The sequence below is a fragment of the Oncorhynchus keta genome, chromosome 30, assembly GCF_023373465.1.
Source record: "Oncorhynchus keta strain PuntledgeMale-10-30-2019 chromosome 30, Oket_V2, whole genome shotgun sequence".
Taxonomy (NCBI): domain Eukaryota; kingdom Metazoa; phylum Chordata; class Actinopteri; order Salmoniformes; family Salmonidae; genus Oncorhynchus; species Oncorhynchus keta.
The window spans coordinates 41,184,947-41,201,161 of record NC_068450.1 but is presented as its reverse complement, the minus strand read 5'-3'; the positions used below and the strand labels follow the sequence as shown (position 1 = coordinate 41,201,161).

Here is a 16,215-nt window from a genome sequence, read left to right as displayed (position 1 = left end):
GCAAATAACACTGAAACATGCATGAGAGCACCAGCTGTTCTGGACGACTGTGTGATCACACTCTCCGCAGCCGATGTGAGTAAGACCTTTTAAACTGGTCAACATTTACCAGGCCGCAGGGCCAGACGGATTACCAGGACGTGTCAAGCGAGCATGCGTTGACCAACTGGCAAGTGTCTTCACTGATATTATCAACCTCTCCCTGTCCAATTCTGTAATAGCAACATGTTTTAAGCAGACCACCATAGTCCCTGTGCCCAAGAACACCAAGATAACTTGCCTAAATAACTTCTGAGCTGTAGCACTCACGTCTGTAGCCATGAAGTTCTTTGAAAGGCTGGTCATGGCTCACATCAACACCATTATCCCAGAAACCCTAGACCCACTCCAATTTGCATACCGTCGTAACAGATCCACAGATGATTCAACCTCTATTGCACTCCACACTGCCCTTTCCCACCTGGAAAAAATGAACACCTATGTGAGAATGCTATTCATTGACTACAGCTCAGCGTTCAACACCATAGTGCCCTCAAAGCTCATCAATAAGCTAAGGACCCTGGGACTAAACACCTCCCTCTGCAACAGCATCCTGGACTTCCTGACGGGCCACCCCCAGGTGGTAAGGGTAGGTAACAACACATCCGCCATGCTGATCCTCAACACAGGAGCCCCTCAGGGGTGTGTGCTCAGTCCCCTCCTGTACTCCCTGTTCACTCAAGACTGTATGGCCAGGCACGACTCCAACACCATCATTAAGTTTTCCGATGACACAACAGTGGTAGGCCTGATCAACGACAACGACAAGACAGCCTATAGGGAGGAGGTCAGAGACCTGGTCGTGTGGTGCCAGGACAACAACCTCTCCCTCAACGTGACCAAGACAAAGGAGATGATTGTGGACTACAGGAAAAGGAGGACCGAGCACGCCAACATTCTCATCGACGGGGCTGTAGTGGAGCAGGTTGAGAGCTTCAAGTTCCTTGGTGTCCACATCCCCAAGAAAAAAACATGGGGACATTAAAGACAGTCGTGAAGAGGGCACAACAAAACCTATTCTCCCTCAGGAAACTGAAAAGTTTTGGCATGGGGCCTCAGATCCTCAAAAGGTTCTACAACAGCACCATCGAGAGCATCCTGACAGGTTGCATCACTGCCTGGTATGGCAACTGGGCCAAGCTTCCTGCCATTCAGGACCTCTATACCAGGCGGTGTCAGAGGAAGGCCCTAAAAATTGTCAAAGACTCCAGTCACCCAAGTCATAGACTGTTCTCTCTGCTCCCGCATGGCAAGAGGTACCGGAGCACCACGTCTAGGTTCAAGAGGCTTCTAAACAGCTACTACCCCCAAGCCATAACACTCCTGAACATCTAATCAAATGACTATCCCACCCCCCAACACACACACATACACACACACACACTTTTTTTACGCCGCTGCTACTCTCTGTTATTATCTATGTATAGTCACTTTAATAACTCTACCTACATGTACATATTACCTCAATTACCTCGACTAACCGGTGCCCCCACACATTGACTCTGTACCAGTAGCCCCCTGTATATAGCATCTCTATTGTTATTTTACTGCTGCTCTTTAACTACTTGTTACTTTTATTTCTTATTCTAATTCATATTTTTTAAACTGCATTGTTGGTTAGGGTCTTGTAAGTAAGCATTTCACTGTAAGGTCTACCTACACCTGTTGTATTCGGCACATGTGACTAATACAATTCGATTTGATTTTATTTGAACTGCACACATACACAACCTTTGTCTCATTTGTCTCAAGGCTTTAACCTGTCTCCTCCCCTTCATCTACAGTGATTGAAGTGGATTTAACAAGTGACATCAATAAGGGATCATTGCTCTCACTGGGATTCACCTGGTCAGTCAATGTCATGGAAGGAGCAGGTGTTCTTAATGTTTTGTACACTCAGCGTATACTCCACACCTGAAAGCCTTATGGGCCGACACCTTCAAATAAGCATTGGTATTTAATCAAACAGTTCTTGGAAATAATGTAAAATACACCACCCCTGTCCTTTTTATGCCTCATCCTCTCTCTCCCTTTCTAGTAATATTCCTGCAAGCCTTACTTAAACAAATCAAAACTCTTCTTGGAAATACCAACCCCTGTCCTCACTGTAAAACATCCCTCAGCTCGAGAGGCAGTCTCCTCCTTCCTGTGCCCAGTGTAATTGCTTCATTAGAATCGGTGAGGAGTCTTTGTCTGGAGGCCGGGGAGATTAAATAAGGGCTCTAGGTGGTTTTTCTCTCTCAGACACTTGTCTCTGGGCAGCTAGGATTCCACTCTGGAATTTCTAATAATGCTGCACTCTCTCTCTCCAATAAAGCCGTAAAGTCAAGAACATCAAACAGAGAAATGAAGCCTGGTGAATTCTCTCTCCTCCACCGTAGAGCCAGAGGCAAGCCACAGATACTGTCTGTATTGTTTCCATATTTGGCTATTTCTACTGCCTAGGCAATAATGTGCTGTAAGTACATTTGGCCATTTGTTTCTCACAATCACCACTGGATATCTAATGTTCTGAGGTTTTTAAGGTGATGCCAGCCACTAGGTGATGTGCTACGTTCGTAAAAGCTTGTGAGGGAGAACACTGAAGCAGGAACAGCAAAAATGAAGTCAAAAGACCGTTGAGAATGAGTAAAAATGTATAATATATATCTCCATGTAAAATGTCTAAATCTACCGTGCCTAAAAATGTAATAGTGGGCCTTTTGAGGAAGATTTCCAGGGGGCCTCTTAAACTGAGATTGTAAGCCATGATTAATATAAGCCATGATTCATGTGTGGTATTATAGTGTTACATTTACAGCACTGAGGTAGACCAGGTGGCCTCAAACCTTCTAGAGCAGCCTTCAAAGTTACCCAGTGTTTTCCCTAGATTATAATCCAGACGAGGCACAAAAGACCCCCTATAAAACAACACCCAGGGCCTGTTGAAATAACATTTTCAATTTAAACCCATTGAAGTCAAATACTTTTAAAGCAGAAGGGGAATAGAGCTCAGTGAACCCTCCTCGACCTATAAAAAGACAGGGGAAACACTTTGAGTTGACTACCACCAGTGGCGCATGGAAGGAAGATATCAACGCATATGGACTCACGTGATGACGAGCGAGGTGGCGAAGAGCAGTGTGGTGAGCAGGCCCCGTTGGCAGTCTGCGTTCTTCCGCTGGCGCTGGTGCATCTCGCCACCACAGTTGTCGCAGCAGCGGCACAGGCAGAAGAAGAGGCCGACCAGGGGCAGCAGGACCATGAAGAGTAGACCGAGCACAGCACACACCACGAAACCTGTCTCATAGTAGATGGCCTGGAGAGAAAAGGAGGAGTGGAGGGGGAGAGAGGGGGATGAGGGGAGAGGGGGAAGGAGAGAGAGGGAGTGAGGAGAGGGGTAGAAGTAGAGAGGGAGGAGTAGATGAGTCTAGAATGATGATGAGAGGCCACAGTTGGCATTGACAACACTTTACATGAATGCTAAGAGGAACGTTTAAAAAAAATTGATGTTATTAAACACAGTACATAGTACTCTATAGCCATGTTTGACAGTTTTTGCAATTTGGCCACAAAGCTGGACAACAGCGACGGCTGTGGAGATGTTATCATCAGAATCAATGCCAAATGTGTGACGTGTCAAGCCAGTGGACACAGCACAGTGATGCCATTTGACATCATTTCTGCGTCAGTGTGATTTTTATTCTATTACATTCTATGCAGCAAACATGCAAATGATAGCAGGAATAATGCCATACACAATGTTAAATCAATAGAAACATAAATTGAATTACACTTAGCATCAAAACAGCTTTAAATAAGGGCAGATCAACACAAAGGACACGCATTGAATCAAAAATAAAAAGGAGACAGAAATCTTTAGTTCAATAGGTACAATTTGCCTAAGGAATTTGGGACAAATTCTAGTGAAGGGGGAAATAAGAATTAGTGCTACTAATGATACTTCAGAAGTAGAAATGCTTCTTCAGTTAGCTAGGGGTGGGGTAGCTAGGTGAGATGGGGTAGGGGTAAGGACCATATGTGACCTGATTCATGAAACTAGGCGTATGTCGCAAGTCACGATTTCACAGGAGAGCCGTTTGAACATAAAACATATTTTTTTTATCAAAATGCGTTTTTTGGGGCAGAAATATTATATTATTATTAAATGCCTTCTAGAACATGTGAACTTTCATGTGCCTTAATAACAAACTTGTATGCCATCTGTAAATATGAATAAAATGGTTCAATTACGAGCCTTGTTGGTTAAGTCAGAGAAAAGGGGGGGGCCTTCCTACTAGCCATGATTGGCTGAGATAATGAGTGGGCTGGAGTTCGGATTGGTTTGCCATATTGAAGGCTTCTGTCTATTTGTGCTCATCAGTCTGTGTTGGTAATCCTGTCAAATGCGGCTTCTTTAAAATTGTTTTGTGTAGTGGAGCTGCATAAGTGTTGCTCTCCACTTTCTGGAGGATCAAGTTTTGAAATCAGTGGAATTGGAGTATGATAGCTAAAGAGACGGAGAAAACACCTGTCTCCGGATTACGTCTACAAACTAAGGGCAACTGTGGTATGGCATTCCTGACATGGAGACGCGTCCATCATGCATGATGATATATACAGTTATTATTTTCAGATATTTCACGTGTCTAATTTTGACAGAAAGTGGTTTCATTTCAAGCTAAAGTGTATTGTTAGCTAGCTAGCTAACATTATTAGCTGGCTGGCTCCCTAGCTGACGTTACTATTTGTTTCCCAAGGTCGTTTGCTTTTCTAGTTAGAGCCTAATGTTAGCTAGCTAACATTGGACCTGGTTGGTTAGCTCCCAGCACTGTGGTATTGTTGGCACTTTGTTCATTGTTGTTTAACTAGCTAACGTTAGCTGGCTGGCTCATTAGCTAACATTACGTGATGTGTGGGATCTTAAACGTTGTTTACCTAGCTAGGTTCATTGTTTACCTAGCCAGCTAGCTATATGTCTTAAGCTAAAGTGTACTGTCAGCTGACTGGCTACCTCGCGGACATTATTATTCCTTTCCCAGAGCTGTTTGCTTTTCTAGTTAGAGCCTAATGTTAGGCATTGTTATTCATTGTTGTTTAACTAGCTAACGTTAGCTGGCTGGTTCATTAGCTAAAGTTACATGATGTGTGTACAACACCCGTTGAATATGGCCGGTGTCAGTAAACGTCTGCAAAAAAGCGTAATGAAATTGTTGCCAGCAGAGCTGGTTAGGCTGTTTTCATGTTATCCATAGGTAAACAAATCATTGGCCAGAGCATCAAGTGTGCACTCCGAGAGCGAATCGAGATGGGTCGGGCTAAAGCTTAAGAGGGTGTGAACGATGCTGAATGGGTGTAGACAAAGAAGAGTTCTTCACTAGATACCAAAACATTCAAAGGCGATTTTCTCAAAAATGAGTTTACAATTTGATCTGTCATAGCAGAATTATTTTCCCATTGTTCCTCAAATGCAGTGTATGATATACAATGTTGTAGCCCTTAGTCTCTACTTTTATCCAACGTAAAAACACCATTTCACGTTTTGCTACATGAGACCGAATCCTGGTGGGGAGTCACACATAGGCTTGAGCACATGGGGCCGAACTTGAGAGCACTCAAATGATCCTGTTGGTTATCGTGAACACTGTCTCCCATCTCTCCTTGTTATATAAGGCTGCCGTCCCACTGATCTCCTCCTATGTCAACTGAAGTAAGTGAGGGCTTTGAAAATTGGAAAAATCTGGGATCTGTAATTCCTGCACCGTATGTAACTTGTCACAATGATGTTCAATGGGCTGCTTTGTTATGAGAGGATCAAAGGGGTCGCTATCAAAACGTCTGAATGACTTGGGCTCTTCTCGTGGCTTTCCCTACTGATTCTCTCTAATCTTCATCTTTTTAAAGGGCAACTGCACTTCCTGATTTGGCCTCGTTTTAGATTTGGTTTATTACGAAATGCTCGCGGCCAACACTGAAATCAAACTGAAATCAAAGTTGGTCTTGGGGTGTGGTTTGATGTGGGTGTCTCTTGTGTGTGTTCGTGGGTGGGAAGTGTTAGCCAGATTATTCTGCCAATTAGCTTCAACTAGGCGACTGTGGCAAAGTTGGTTTGACTTTGGATAGCCTATCTCCGGGGCTTGTTAGGGACGATCAATAAATGACACAATGTAAATTAGACAATATTTTCCTCTAAGCACAACTTTTAGTTTTCTCATTAGCCTGTTACTCCTACCCCCTACTTTTTCGAACATTCTGTTAAAAATCGCGCAACATTTCAGCACCCTGCTACTCAGGCCAGGAATATAGTATATGCATATGATTAGTATGTGTGGATAGAAAACACTCAGACGTTTATAAAACTGGTTAAATCACGGCTGTGACTAACAGAACGTGCGTTTCATCGAAAAGTGCAGGAAAATCACTGAAAATGGAAAAAAATATCCATGCGCGACTTGAACCCATTGATAAAGGTAAACCACATTTAATGGGGCTGAGGTTGCAATACCTACAGCTTCCACATGTTGTCTAGAGTCTTGTCATTTGCCTACTATTTGTTTCTTGGTCAAACAGACGCAAGGCAGCGCATTTCTTCCGGTCTCCGACCGGATATTTTGGTTGAGATTTAGCCGGACAGTATTTCCAGACGGACACCTATAGAATACACTTCGTCTCGTGATTAATTTGATCGCTTATTAACGTTTACTAATACCTAAAGTTGCATTACAAAAGTATTTCGAAGTGTTTTGTGAAAGTTTATCGTCGACTTTTTTAATAAAAAAAAATGACGTTACGTTATAAGACGCTATTTTTTTTCGTTTATCACACAGTCTTCATAGATCGATATCTAGGCTATATATGGACCGATTTAATCGAAAAAAAGAGCCAATAGTGATTATGGGACATCTAGGAGTGCCAACAAAGAAGATGGTCAAAGGTAATGAATGTTTTATATTTTATTTGTGCGGTTTGTGTAACGACGACTATGCTAATTATTTTGTTTACGTCCCCTGCGGGTCTTTTGGGGTGTTACATGCTATCAGATAATAGCTTCTCATGCTTTCGCCGAAAAGCATTTTAAAAATCTGACTTGTTGCCTGGATTCACAACGAGTGTAGCTTTAATTCAATACCCTGCATGTGTATTTTAATGAACGTTTGAGTTTTAACTAGTACTATTAGCATTTAGCGTAGCGCATTTGCATTTCCAGATGTCTAGATGGGACGCCTGCGTGCCAGGTAGGAGCAAGAGGTTAAACGCTTTCAATATTTGTTCCCGTATACGGGTTGAAAATGGCAAATTTTGACACTAATAAGCATCTAAATTGGAACATAGTGGCTGTTCAGTAACATCCTAAACATGACATTAGAGCTCTGGCTGTGCGCTTCTCAGTGCTGTATGGGTTTTGACTGACAGACGTTCAGAACCTGAGCACTGCGCGTGACATGAAGTCCCCCCCCCCCCATCCCTCCCGATAATTTGTGCAATTTAAGCAAATGTTTTGTTGTCTGAGTGAGGGAAATGCTGTAAATTAAGATGACTCAATGGACTGTACTTTGAAAGATGAGAAGCTGAGGATTATAATAAATACCGCTTTGATGTCATAAAAGTATGCCAAACACTTCATATTACCAAATCATAAAACTCATGTCATATACAGTGTCAACGTTTATGATCACTATGTTTGATGTACAGTTACAAGATGACATGTTGTCATACCCTGGGTTGTTCTGAACAGAATGAGCCTGTTTGTTTATTGTGAGGAAAGTTTGCTGTGGCACACACACCTGAATGCACTCATGACTCCATTCTATGCCCACCAAAATGACCATCTGCTTCTCTGAATTGCCTTGTAAAAGCCTAACACTGTAAGATCATATTTTACAACTTAGCTAGTCATGTTGGCAATAGAACAAGCTTTCAAATCATGCCCACCTCAACCAGATTTGGATTTATAATGGACAGTTTTTGGATTGCGAAAACAACAACAGTAATTGTGTGACGGCGGGGATGCATAGTTGTGTTCCAAAGTAAACAACGATAGGTGTGTTTGCTCTAGTACATCAACGGCACAGCTCGGAGAGCTCAAAAAAAGTACCTTATAGTTGGAGACACTTCTTTTGAGTCATAAAAGTGCATCGAAATTGCTTACGAACTGTGCAAGCTTTGGAGAGGTGTGTGGCCACTTGGAGACACCAGTTAGTCCTCTCACTCAAATCCTTGTAATTGTTTTGTCTTATCTTGCATCTACCCCACATTTTACATGAATAATCTTATCATGTTACAGAATGTAAAATAAATAAATGTAAATGTTGTTGCCAACAAATGCGGTGAAAAGTACAGTAAATGTCAAATGCACGTAAAAAAAACTGCGTAATGTTTGGATTCAGTCTTGTGTCAAGTGAACTGTTTAGATATTTTTTCAGATGTTACTATGGAGTACTGAAGTATACGAGCATTTCATAAGTGTCAAAGGCTTTTATTGACAATTACATGAAGTTGATGCAATGAGTCAATATTTGCAGCGTTGACCCTTCTTTTTCAAGACCTCTGCAATCCGCCCTGGCATGCTGTCAATTAACTTCTGGGCCACATCCTGACTGATGGCAGCCCATTCTTGCATAATCAATGCTTGGAGTTTGTGGGTTTTTGTTTGTCCACCTGCCTCTTGAGGATTGACCACATGTTCTCAATGGGATTAAGGTCTGGGGAGTTTCCTGGACATGGACCCAAAATATCGATGTTTTGTTACCCGAGCCACTTAGTTATCACTTTTGCCTTATGGAAAGGTGCTCCATCATGGTGGAAAAGGCATTGTTCATCACCAATCTGTTCCTGGATGGTTGGGAGAAGTTGCTCTCGGAGGATGTGTTGGTACCAATCTTTATTCATGGCTGTGTTCTTAGGCAAAATTGTGAGTGAGCCCACTCCCTTGGCTGAGAAGCAACCCCACACATGAATGGTGTCAGGATGCTTTACCGTTGGCATGACACAGGACTGATGGTAGCGCTCACCTTTTTCCGGATGCCCCAAACAATCGGAAAGACTTTACCCCAGTCCTCAGCAGTCCAATCCCTGTACCTTTTGCAGAATATCAGTCTGTCCCTGATGTTTTTCCTAGAGAGAAGTGGCTTCTTTGCTGCCCTTCTTGACACCAGGCCATCCTCCAAAAGTATTTGCCTCACTGTGCGTGCAGATGCACTCACACCTGCCTGCTGCCATTCCTGAGCAAGCTCTGTACTGGTGGTTCCCCGATCCTGCAGCTGAATCAAGTTTAGGAGACGGTCCGGGCGCTTGCTGGACTTTCTTGGGCACCCTGAAGCATTCTTCACAACAATTGAACTGCTCTCCTTGACGTTCTTGATGATCCGATAAATGGTTGATTTAGGTGCAATCTTATCCTTGCCTGTGAAGCCCTATTTGTGCAAAGCAATGATTACGGCACGTGTTTCCTTGCAGATAACCCCATGAGATGGCAGAGGAAGAACAATGATTCCAAGCACCACCCTCCTTTTAAAGCTTCCAGTCTGTTATTCGAACTCAATCAGCATGACAGAGTGATCTCCAGCCGTGTCCTCGTCAACACTCACACCTGTGTTAACGAGAGAATTACTGACATGATGTCAGCTGGTCCTTTTGTGACAGAGCTGAAATGCAGTAGAAATGTTTTGGGGGGGATTCAGTTCATTTGCATGGCAAAGAGGGACTTTGCAATTAATTGCAATTCATCTGATCACTCTTCATAACATTCTGGAGTATATGCAAATTGCCATTATACATACTGAGGCAGCAGACTTTGTGAAAATTAATATTTGTGTCATTCATCTTTTGGCCACGACTGTACTCACCTTCGGTCTAATAATTTTCCCATTATCTCCAATCTGTTCCATTTCAATTGCTACCATGTTTATGCATACTTTTTGGATATTTCTTCTACAAATTCGCCACGTGGTTTACACCTGGTTTGAAAATGGAGTTACGAGAAGAAAAAAAAGCAATTGCACTTGTTTCATAGAACTGGTGTTGCGTCAGTAACCTCCATTAGCCACTAGATGCTGTTATAATGAACAGATTGGTTTCTGTTTTCTCCCTAGAAATGTGTGTCTATCTTTGAACGGTTTAAGCAACAAAAAAATATTACGCCCCCGTCACTGAAAGATCATCTCAGCAACACGTATGTGTCTTCTGTTTCTCTCGAGCCGCACAGGACTCATTAGCACAGAGTGGACAAGACCAGGCACGAAATCAGACTGGTGGGAAAAGAACACCGTCAATTATGATGTTTTTTTTTATCTACACAGAATATAATAACAAATTATTGCCTGATGATCTTTTGAAATTCCCAATACCTTTCTGATGCATTTCAGTCACTTCAAACCAGACTTCCTTCAGATTGAAATTCTGTCAAGTACTGTCAGACTGATTTGTAATAGACTGTCATAGCCCCAATTTAAAAAAAGTAAACATTCGGTTTTGGTTACATCCTTCTTTTTTTTTACATGGTGGATCGCAATTTTGAAAGAAAATCTAAATGGGTCGCTGATCCGAAACAGTTGGGGTGCCCCTGGGTGAACATATTGTCCCATGTACATTGTGTAATTTACCGATGGACTCTAACTAGCCCCATAGGGATATCCAAAGTCAACCCAAATTGACCACGAGCATTACGATTGGGTCGCGTGTAGCTGCACCCTGAATTGATAATGACTTGTGTGCTGCCAGATGTGGGCATGTGGTCAGGGTTAAAACAAACCCAACCTTCATTTACACTGTGATACAGTAACGGCCACAAGTTTCACAAAATTCCAAAATTATCCTAATTGCACTTTGTCGTCAATTTTGACAGTAGAATAAATGTTTTTCTGACTCATATTGAATGCCACATGGGCTCAAATCTAGTTGGAACCTCTTCTCCTTTCCTCTCCTGCTAATTTCGACATCTTTGGGGACCGTTTCTAAATCTCCAGCTGCTCAGTTAATCCAACTTTCAAAGCCACTATTTGGCTGAGTAAGGCTCATTGGGTGTCAGTCAGGTAGTACCTGGAGGCTATGGATAAAGAAAAACCCTGTCTTACCTAAAGCCCCCTTCGCCCTGGCTTATTTTTCTCCACATTATTAGACGTGGTAAATCTCAGAGCTGGAGGGAATATGTGACTTTCACTATAATGAACGAAGCAGCCATGTCTGACCAGCCCTGACGGTTTGGCCTCATTATTTGCCCGGTTTCGTTTGTCTTTGTTGAGGGTTCTGCACGTCCACTACAGTCGCGTTTAGATGGATCTTTCTGTCAAATTCCCACAAATACCCACAGCTGTTTGAACTGGGTGGCAACTGGCAAGGGCACTTTGTGTAACTCAACGCTATGTGATCTGATTAATTCTCAAGGTTAAGATCCCAGGTGGGCCGTCCGCTACTCGCTTGCTACTGGCATTTGTCCAATTAGGGATGAAAACACAGACACACAGCCATTCTCTCAGTGCATAACGAGGAGAGAAATGTTCTCACCAGAATAACTGTCCGATTGCGAGAGAGTGTATCACAGGATGGTAATGGAAGCAGTAAACTGTCATCTCTGTCCAATCCTCACCAACAACCCTTTACATGGTTAAAACGGCACTCTAAAGACTGCCCTTGACATAATGGTAAGAGATATGATGATAAGCATCTTAGGAATTAACTGGAGTTCTGGCCACATCAGCACATGTAGGGCTCAAGTGAGGCTCGGCATGGCAATGGTTTGACTGGCCGTCTGGGAGAGAAGAGGGGAAAACACACTGCAGAGGATTCAGGAAACTACACGGTTGCCATCGAAATCCCTGGTCCGAAACAAATCTGACCCTTTAGGAAATTGCTCATACACAGATATGAATTGTGCCTGTTATTGTATGACTGGCATGATCATATTAATGAAGGCACTTAATATGGTATAGTACAAACCCATATGAACCCATTGGGTATACAGTGTCATATAACTTTGACTGGATTTCCAATGATGAACATAACCACAAGTAGTTTCCAAGACTCCCAGCCCAGCTGGCAAAATGTGTCATGGGAAGTGCCAAGTAATGACATCATTTTCTAAATGAAATAGTTTTTTTGTTTGTTTTGTTTTTTGGGTTGAAGAGATGCCAGATAACCACAGCACAATCCGTGAAAGAGGTATTTTTCCCAGTATGCTAAAAAGACGGGTAAACAAAATGTCATTTTGCCACGAGTGTACAACCTGACGTTATCATTGCGAAGTCTGACATCATTGCAAGCAGTTTTGTCCGCTGGGTCAGTTCAACAGATGTGATGGCAGGGAGAGCTAAAGGGATCCTAGATGGGTGAGGGGTAGGGTGGGGAAGGACATGGACCAGACAGGTGAACGAAGTTAAAGGAAGCTAGGTGGTGTGCAGACTTTACCTGGAGCGTCAGAACAATGTTCTCTGGCTGAGGGTTGCCAAGTCAGATGAAGAAGGCATGCAGAAGACAAAGCCAACGCAGAGTCAAAGAAAGGGCAAAGCCATACAAACCAAATAATGAAGCAGAAAATCAAACTTAAAATTGACATGCATATCCAGACATTTGCACACAGACAGAGAGCATCTATAGGCTCTAATATATTGTACACTCCATCTTTGAAGTCGTTTCAACGTTTTGGCATGCCACTCACTGGGGGGGGGGCTTCAAAACAGTTTAATCCTGATTAATAAATAAATCATTGAAGTTCTGTCTGGAAACTTTCCAACACTTTTCTTCTGAAGATTCGGGTGAAACCTAGATCTTCAAAGAAAACGAGTTGTTAATTAAAGCTATTTATTAGACAAAAACACAACTAATTTCTCCCTCTGTTTGTTTTCATACACAGTGCCAGAGGCAATTACTGTTTTTCCAGTGTACTAACACAAAGGACGGCCATACCTTGGCTTCCACAAGCAATTAACACATTGCTTTAGAACAGAAAGGGCGGTGCCAATTTCGCAACATCTGAAATATGCGTCGTTTCAGTATCATAAGAAAAACTGCGACACTAATAAGAATGTGAAATCATAAAAACGTGTGAACAACCACAGGCAACCATCAAACATAGAGTGTGTGCACAAACACACACTTACCTTCTGATACTCCGACTGAATGGCTCCAAATTTATCCTTGGCGACTTTGATGACGAGATCTGAAACAACATGGAGGAAACAGAGACAGTGTGAAGCCCCCTTGTCACAGCTCAGCAAAGTCATAGTTGGTTACGCAACATCATGTCCCCCCCCATAAGTACAGTACAGAAACGTTTACAACACAACCTCCCGAGGACCACCTTTACCCTCTAAATTGTACAGTAGTAAATCATATACCATATCCATAGGGGTTCAGTCAAAGAGATACAAAATAATAGTGTTCTATTTAATTATGCGTGTTCAGCAAAGCTATCCAGCGGTGGATGAACTAGCGGTGGATGAAACCTTATAGTAACTGCAGAACTGTAGACATCCACTTTTACTATGGACATGTTGAAGTAAAAATGTATTGTGCAGGTCAAATCTAAACACATAACAAAGCTATAAAGAAACATTTTTAAAATATACGAAAGCTGTTCAGATTACGAGGCAAAAAAATCCAAAAGAACCCTTCAGTTCAATGTGAGGACAACATAGCCACTGATGTTATTTTGTTAGGAGTCAAACTGACATGAGGCCGAAAGCAAAGTCATGAAGTGAAAGGGTCAAGCACCACGCTTTCATGAAGTGAAAGGGTCAAGCACCACACTTTCGTGACGTGAAAGGGTCAAGCACCACACTTTCATGAAGTGAAAGGGTCAAGCACCACACTTTCGTGAAGTGAAAGGGTCAAGCACCGTTTCCGCGGAGGTCATATTACTGAGACACACTGCTGAGGACAAAAATACTGCGACAACATTCTCCAAGATTGCCTCTCCTCCAACCCACTCGATGCCCTCTCTATGTGGCATATTGGGGGCATGAGCTTGATAGAGCATGGAGTGGGGTACTCTTCCCACAGCTATTTGACCTGCAGCGGGGTTGTTCATTTCTCACAAATGATGACAGCGTAGAGCAATGCTTCTCAGAGGCTTAAAGCGCCCTGGAATGAGATGGAAAAAGAAAGACAAGGGGCTTTCCTTTGCTGCAATGCAGTTTTTTTTATATCACAGGCAGAAATAGACAAAAAAATGCTAATAAAGACACGCTAAGGAGGGAGGGAATCGTTGACAGGCACCTTTTTTTTTTTTTTAGCAAAGATGGGCCATCTATTATTCAAAGGATGGGCTGTGTTTTAAGAGGAGGAGGTCGCTTCGGGCGTCTCTTTCACCCAATTATTCTTGCTTTTATGAAGATCTGAGTGGCAAACTATCACGGGTTCCATGGAAAACCTACTTCATTGTCTTTGTCTTGACATTAAATTGTGTTGAAATTAGGACATGTTCGCATCTGATTGGCGCGTACATCCCTGTCCTTACCAGAAAATAGTTATTAGTAAAAATTATTTTGACACATTGCTCACGTTTCCCCCATTGCTTTCCCCCCCAGAGTTGAAAAGTGAATTTAAGACCTCTGGTTTCACTTTTCTGACGGTTCAATTTGACATTGAATCGACCACTGTCAATATCCCCTCACATTCTGATAAAGGGGGAAATCCATTAACCAGGTAAGTGGGTTTGCTCATCAGAAGATGACTTACATGCTGACCAAACCGGCTGCGTTGTGTGTGCGAGTGTTGCAAAATACATTTACAGATGTTTTTCCATTTTAGAGCTTGACGCGATGCAAGTCTCGCCTCTCCCATCTACTGATTGTTTTTTTACGAACATATACCCTCGTGGGTGACTGAAAGATGAACGAGGTCCACACTTCACGCCAGTTCAGTCCACTCCGGTTCACTCCACTCCAGTTGTACCTTAAAGTTGGTTGCCAACCGCCATATCAAATCCCCAGAAGAAGAAATATGAACGAGGAGAGATTAAGAAAACTAACAGAAAACTAACTAGGTTTCCCCTTTGTATCTGTAGATTAATTGTCAGAGTGGGGAACAGACCATTTTGTATGACTCTAAATGGGTAAAAATTCTAAAAAGATGCAGCTAAAAAAAAGACCATATGCATTTCAGGTAAAATAACAACCCAATGTCTACCTCCCTGGACAAATTAGTTAGGAACAGTAAGGTAGCTAAATGTCCATGAATGTTATTACTATGTTTGGTTCACAGTTGACTTTGGTATTTTAACCTGCGTGTCATGAATGTGTCTGGTGGGATAGACAGAGCCAGTTTGGTCAGCCTGTTACAGATACCTTCTGTGCAATCACATTAGCTAGCTACCTACAGTACATATCAGGGTAGAGGGGCTGGCCTGCATAGCAAGCAGCAGCAGCTTAAAAGTAGTAATCATATGGGGGGATGAATTTAAAATATATTAGGATACATGTGCAATGTAAAAAGAAAATTGGCCATATAAGGCATTTCAAAAACATGTTAAATACATTCCAACATATATTACGGAATGTATATAGAAATGCATGAAATATGTAACTCAACATATATGTTAAATGCATTGGTGAAAGGGTCAACATTTTCACATGTATTTCACGATTTATTTAGAAAAGAAATGTTAAAATGCATTTGGAAATGTTTTGTGAAATATATTACATTTGATTGTATTTGTAAGAAATGCAGTATATGTTTACATTAAAATGTATGGCTGATAAAATACATTTGGCAAATCACATTGTTCTGAAATTGTGACTGTCTTAACAATGGAGCTATTTAGTATCACATGCATTTATGTCAGTCTCATTAAGACTGTAGTACTGGCAGTGTACAAGCTCAAACTGTATTGACAGAGTACATAGCACATGAACTGGCATGACACTTTTGCCCATGGGTGGCAAAAAGAAAGCTAACCCAAGGCCAAAACTCCAACAAGCCATGCCTCCACATCCTCTAATAGGCTGCAATATACAGTGCATTAGGTTAGAATTCAGACATTATCCAATTTATTTTACGCTACAGCTTATTCTAAATTGATTAAATGTCCCCCCCCATCAAACTACACACAATACACCATAATGACAAAGCAAAAACAGTTTTTTAGAAATTTGTACAAATTCATAAAAAAACAACAACTGAAATACCACATTTCCATAAGTATTCAGACCCTTTACTCAGTACTTTGTTGAACCACCTTTGGCAGCGTTACAGCCTCGAGTC

General features: G+C 42.1%; 1 protein-coding gene across 12 annotated transcripts in view; it reads right to left on the bottom strand.

Moving 5' to 3' along the window:
- LOC118363603 (prominin-1-A-like) overlaps positions 1-16,215 on the bottom strand; it is a 110,710-nt gene that overhangs the window by 64,082 nt on the left and 30,413 nt on the right. For 7 of the 12 annotated variants that reach the window (XM_035744645.2, XM_035744653.2, XM_035744648.2 and 4 more), the window contains exons 2-4: positions 13,113-13,171; positions 12,421-12,447; positions 3,132-3,337 (exon numbers count right to left, since the gene is read on the bottom strand). In XM_035744645.2, the coding sequence (XP_035600538.1) occupies positions 3,132-3,337; positions 12,421-12,447; positions 13,113-13,171 (292 nt within the window). The remainder of the gene's footprint in view (positions 1-3,131; positions 3,338-12,420; positions 12,448-13,112; positions 13,172-16,215) is intronic. The other 5 variants (XM_035744647.2, XM_035744651.2, XM_035744649.2 and 2 more) reach the window with 1 other exon arrangement.